Genomic DNA, 6,587 nt, shown 5'->3' with positions numbered 1-6,587 from the left:
TGTTTTCGAATTGTGATTTACCCGCGCTGCATCGCGCGGGTACACCACTAGTACATATATATACACAGTCCCCATATAAAACAATTTGAAATAACAGTAGCATTCTATGCATATATATATATATATACACACACACACACACAATCCTCATATACAACAATTTGAAAATAACATTAGCATTCTATATATATATATATATACACACAGTCCCCATATAAGCAGAAGTAGAAGCAGTTCATATATACAGAAGCATTTATGTTGAATCCCAGATCTCTCAATATAACATGAAGATTTATGTTAATGCACCTAAATCTATCGTATACATGAAGAATAGTGAAGGACATCTTGTATGATATTCAAAAGAATATAAAGCTTTCAATAAATTTCACTATAGTAATTATAACCAGAAGGATTACTTATTTTACAAGACATATGAAAGCTATTTATACTAGCAATCTAGTCTAAGAGATAACAATCTAGTAAAAGATATCTATGAGATAAACAAGGAAAATATATCTATCTAGAAATAAGGAGTTATCTCTAACTACCTTGTGTAACATAATTCCAGTTGTCGATGAGTCATCTCCAGCTGTCTTAAGGTAGTATGTTCAACCAGGATTCTTCATGTTTCTGCTTCACTTGAGTATATCTGATTGAACACTTGAAGATTCTCTTAGATGCTCTAAACCAGAGGAGTAATGGAGATGCCTGTTCATCGCACCTCTAGACACTTTATTGTATCTCTGGTTTGCCTTCAAGCACTTAGAATGTTTTCCAGCTTTTCTTCCATCGGTCCTTCGGACTTCCATACTTGTGCATTTTTCATTACTTTTATAGTAAGAATTATGGGGTCTAACAATCCCCCCTGAAGTAATGAAAAATAAACAATAGCTATCTATGAAACATAAATGAATAGCAATGTACATAAGATTAAGCTAGTAGAAACATCCATTTGTCAAAAGATTTCATTTTCTGAAAATTGAATTGTTTCATACAATATGGAAGTAAATAAGGGAAAAGAAAAGTTACATCTCAATCATGGTTTCCATTGAATATTCTCCAAAAGCGCATCATCAGTCCTCTATAGCGGATGACAGTGGAGATCCCATGAATAAGCTCCTGTCCCTCTCTCCTCGACACATGCTCTCTGCCCAGTCTTTCTTGAATAACCTTCTGAAACCATTCACGCGTATCTGTCAAATACATGAAGGCCTCAGTTAGTCTGAAGAATTTCTTGATTCCGAACTCATTCTTGAAGATCAAGCCCAGTTCTGGTTGATTCAAGACTGATGCATAGCGTTTCTCCTGTAGTCCAGGAAAGTCTTCTTTTGGAGTCGTGCAGGAGAGTCTATCGATGCCCAGTTCCAGCGCAATCTGGAAATCATTCTTCACTCTGAACTTTACCAGAGTCCCCATCGTCTCTATGATTGCTTGCTGCGCCATACCATACCTTATCCTATGATCCTGACGCTGAGTGGTATGCCCATACAAGTCTATCAAGTCCCATGAATTGAGATTTATAAGATCATTATCATTGAAGACGTAGATCATCCCATGAGCACGTTCCATGGTGTACTCGATGTACTTGATGGATTTATTTGCAAAGGTCCGCAGCTTGATGTCATGGACCGTCTTTATTCCATCGTTTGAGAAGATGACTTGTGGCGGTTGAGTCGTCTGCCTCACGAACCTATGCCTGAGCAAGTCCATGGATTTTAGAGATAGGTTTGGGGGATTAAGGACTATCTGCTCATCATGATCGTGGTAGAGATACTGATGGATCTTCTCCATCATGATGGGTTCTCTTGGGGGCACCTCTGGACGTCTTCTCAAGGTCTCCATCTGTACAATGACGTCCTGCACTCTATCGATTGATGGTGGCTGCCTTGAAGAGGAGGGAATGTCTGCAAGCACTGTTGATTGTGTAGGTTGGGTTGTGGGTGGTTCTGGTTGGGTAGGTGATGGTTCTATTTGGAGAAGTGTAGGTTCTGGTTGGGGAAGTGTGGGTTCTGGTTGGCTTATTTCTGGTTAGGTGATAGTGGGTTCTAGTGTTGGTGTTGGTGATGGAGTGAAGGGAATTGGTACTTCTGGTTGTATAGGAGTTTGTGAGGTTGAAGGTTGTTATTGAGGAGGTGATGAAGAGCTCACCAAAATTGGTGAGGATTCATCGGTTGGAGGTGATGGGTTGGTTGAAGATGGATCGGATGGGTGTAGAGGTACCTTGGATAAAGGTATGGCTTGGGTTACTGGGGTAACAGTGCCTGGGAAGGGTGAGATGTCAATGCAACACAAATAATTGAAGGAAACTGTAAATTTTGTACATTATGTACATCATCAGAGGGCTGAGCCTCTGGTTCCCTCGCCTCTGTACCAACCGATTGTTGTTGAGTTGGTGGAGGTGGTGTTGTAGTGGTTTCCATCGGGGTGCTAGATGGATTCTCCCCCTCATGAGGACCGAGACCATGGTCATCTGGGTCTTGGTCATCATGCCTTGTCCTCTTGGAAGGCCGACTTGCAAAACAAGAAGTAGGACGCCTCTTCTTTATTTTCAACCAGGCAGCGTATAACTATAGGGCCATCCTTTTCTGTCGGCCTCTATACGCTAGATGAGTTGATTGGTTCGCTCTTGTTGCTGAGCGAGCCTCTTTTGGAGTGAGGCAACGGGTTCAGCTGCCTTGGTTACAAACTTGGCATTAATCTCATTGAATTTTGAGACTAATGCCTTGGTAAGGGATCGTAGGTCAGCATGGGTAACTATGTCTTGGGTGGTGGTGGGGGGTGGTATGGAGACGGAAGAGATAAGGTCTCGTACCTCTGTAACGAAGGAAGTGAAGACTTCATTTAGGATAGGTGCTGCAGAGGTAGAGGGGGTTGTTTGTGGTGGTATGGTGGTTTGTATGGTGGTGGGAAGAGAGGCGCTGGGTGTGGCGATGGATGATATTTGGGTTGAGAGGGTGGTTATCGATGCATCAGTGGCAATGATTTGGGCTGAAAGGGAGGCAAGTGATGCATCAATAAAATCATGTCTGGTGACCATAAGGTTGTGATGGTAATTGTGTTGCTGGGTCACCAAACGCTGAAGGGATTGAAGGCGGGTGGTATTCTCCTTCGATTGAATCTCAAGGGAGGTGATGGATTGCTGAATGAAGGTAAGGTCGTGGGTAGGGGTGAATTTAGCAACCCTCGCAATGCTGAGTTTAAGGTCATCCAAGGACCGCTGAATAGAATCAACAAAGGCCTGCAACTTGGCCTTTGTGACCAACTCAGCTAAGGGGGTAACCCCTACAGCAACAGATGCTGTAGGTTGAGCCTCTATCTCTGAGGCGCCTCCATCAATGCCTGTAGGAATGTTAGGCAAGGGAGGACTTCCATTCCGTCCTTGATAGCCCTCTAAAGAGGAACTACCTCGGGATGTTCCAATAGGTGCTTCATTTTCATCGGATTCAGTGTCCGGTGAAGAGAAGTACATATGTTTCCCCATCGATAGACCAAATATCAAGGGGGTGCGTGCATGAATTGGAGATCGCTCTGAACGATCTATGGGAAATTCAAAGCCGAAAGTAACAAATGCTTCTAAGTGTGTGGAGAGAGTTGGGCCCTGAGGAGAAGGGGACCTTATTTCTTCATCACCTCTCTGTTGGGAGAGAGGCGATAGATGGTGGGGTTCCTCAGATTCATCATATGCAGAGACCCGAATAGTGGCCTCTAGATGGCTAGATTGGGGTGTGTTTGAACTGCACAGTTCTTCTTCAATATCCCTTTGGCCTTAGACGCAAGGGATAACAGATGTGGTGGCCCGGGGAGGTGGTGGAGAAGATGCAACATTGGTGGGAATAGGGTCGGGGGATATAGGAGGACTGTCATCATCATCAAACTCATCATCTGACTGAGTCCTCTTGCCATGAGATCCCTCGCTGGTCTCTAGGGTAGGCTCTATGTGCTCTGGGGTAGATGGTCGCGGTTGTTGGACTAACAAAGAGCTTTCGTATGTCCTACGGCTGGTGGAGGTATCAGGTATTATACTTAGCACGACCTTTAAAAGAGGCCTCTCTGCGGGATATCCATCCCTTGAATTTGTGGGGCGATAACGATTCATTACAAACTGAGGAGTGAATGGTCCATCACTGACAGGTCATAAACTTTCATCGCATCCTTGATAAAAAAGGCAAAGAAGCGAGGAAAGAAAACAGAGGTGACCGGCTTCCCTGTGGCCATCAGTTTATTCTTCTTTACCACAGCGGCGTGGATTTCATGGTAGATCAGAAGCGCATAGTCGAGTGGTAGGTTAAAGATTAGACCATACATGATGGTCATGATATTGATGTTCCCTTGATCCATGCTTCCCAGCTTGCAAGTAAGAGCACGGTTCAGAATGCTGAAAAAGACATTCCACATTGGTGGAAGGTATTGTCTCTTGAAGTCTGAGGCATTTCGAAGCTCTCAGTTGTAACCCAATACCTGTTGGAACCCAGATACTCTTAATTCTCAGAAAATCACAGTTGTAAAGAATAAAAATGAAGTATAAACAGTGAATTGAGTATGATCAAACGATATATTCAAAATATATATAAGAACAATAAAGGACTTGAATTTGTCGAATGCTTTTATTAGATGAAAGTAAAGAACAATCAATCTAAACGTATTCTCACAATAAAAAGGTATAGTATAAGTCGGCACTCTCAGGTAATTGAACCTAAAGAGGAAGCCTTGTTATATACGCCTAGGTCAAACAACTATACTATAATTAAGTCTTGAATCTCTGAGTTGCTGAGTCCGCGTCCTTATCTTTGACTTCCCTTGAAAAGTGGAGCAGACTAAGTCAAGCCGCCTTGATTCTGTTTGACGCTTGCAAGAATGTCTGGACTTGCACGCGCGTTCCATGGAGAAGGAGACCAGAAGCTCTGTATGTACTATGCAAAGGTTCTGTATATGCAGAGGCTCTGTATGTACTATGCAGAGGCTCTGTATGTACTATGCAGAGGCTCTGTATGTACTATGCAGAGGCTCTGTGTCTGGAGTTGTAGCTTTGCATCAAGCGCTTATGCTTTTTGGTGCATAAGGCTTGATCGTCCATGGAGAATGAGCGCAGGATCTGTATGTAGGGAACCTTCACTCTTTGAGTAAGAGCTCTGGTTCTTGACCTCTTCTGCATGAGAGCTCTTAGTCCAAACTGCTTCTATAGACTAAGTCCTATTGACTAGAGTAAGAGACTTCTTACTTACACTTTCACAAGTTGGGGTCTAACAATATCTGAATGAAGCGTAAGATATCATGACTGGTTGGCGGGTCCTCGTACCGGGCAATCCCGAGTCTTGGCGGGTAGGGATAAAGATCACCTTGAAAATCTTGGCGCGAGAAATTTTGATAGAGCACACCATGTCATTAGGGGCATCAATGTCGCGTATAATGCCACGGTTTTCAGGAAAGTAGTCGCAGGTGTTCTAGTATTGTTGAACGTACCTCACTGGAACTTCGTTGTCAGAAAGAGTGAGGGCCGACTGTAGAATCCAGTTTTGAAAGAACTCTACCAGGATGGCAAATTTGTCCTAAAAAAGTTAAGGACGAAGGTCAATGCTGTAGTTGTTTGGATTGATTGGGAGGAAGACAATGGCACGACTATTCGCGCCGGTCGACTGGACCTGGCTTTTGTTATTGTTCGAGTTGTGGGAAGCTAAGGAAGACACCATTGTTGCAGGTTTTCAGTTGCAGGTTTTTCTTGTTTGTTATAATATTATGAAAGCGTAAAGGGTAGAATGGTGGGGATGAGAGTTATTTATAGTGGGAGGAACAGGTGGGTGGGGATTCAAAATTAATATAATAATATGTAAAAGCGGTTATTTGGTGTATGAAGTTTGAGGTAAAGTTGAAAAGGTGTGATCGTGAGCCGTAATTACAGCTCACGATCATGATGGTTGCAGGCGAGTAGGTACACGTGTCACAATGGGGTTGAAGGGAATGGTAATATGGAAAGGTTTCTTGGAAAAAGGCTGTTTAGTGTCTGGCGGCTTTGCGGCTTTGTAAAGGTGACGTTTGGGATTACGGGATAATTATTAAAAATAATGATAATCCCAAATGGATAACTCTCATGAAAATAGACCCAAAAACATATTTAATTAAAAATCCCATCTAATTGGAAGATAAATACAAATTACGAAGTTTTAGTCTTCTACAAACCCATGTTGTATAGATTTTAGTCACAAAAGCTGCACTTTGGTATAATCTTAAAAATATTTGCAATTAAAGATGGGTTGTTAGCTCTATTATTCATTTCTTGTAAAAGTATGAAAAAGTTTTCTGCAAGTCTTAACAGAAGACAACAGAGGACTGACGACAGAAGCCTAATATTCGAGCAAGTAATGTGTGACAGAACCTCTGATGTCTCTCACAGAGGTTCTGGAAAATGGTCCTCTGTCAATAAGAACATGCAAGTCATTTACTGCAGAGCCTYTGAGATGGCTCACAGAGGGTCTGCRATTTCGTCTTCTGTGAAGATCCTCTTCTTACTGTTTTTCAATGGTTGTTAGCTGCATGTGCTTCTCACGTGTCTAGGTCTTAATCGACTTTTTTTGGACGGCTTAGATGATTTC

The 6,587-nt window shown here is 42.6% G+C and overlaps 1 protein-coding gene across 1 annotated transcript in view; it reads left to right on the top strand.

Annotated features, from left to right (window-relative positions):
* Positions 1–603, top strand: part of LOC112503428 (ATP-dependent DNA helicase PIF1-like) — a 2,455-nt gene extending 1,852 nt beyond the window's left edge. The window contains exon 2 of the mRNA XM_025107465.1: positions 569–603. Coding sequence (XP_024963233.1) covers positions 569–603 — 35 coding nt within the window. The remainder of the gene's footprint in view (positions 1–568) is intronic.
* Positions 604–6,587: the final 5,984 nt, after the last annotated feature.

This window comes from Cynara cardunculus, unplaced genomic scaffold (assembly GCF_001531365.2).
Source record: "Cynara cardunculus var. scolymus isolate 2C unplaced genomic scaffold, CcrdV1 Un_Scaffold_2996, whole genome shotgun sequence".
Classification (NCBI taxonomy): Eukaryota; Viridiplantae; Streptophyta; class Magnoliopsida; order Asterales; family Asteraceae; genus Cynara; species Cynara cardunculus.
This window is presented reverse-complemented; position numbering and strand designations above follow the sequence as displayed.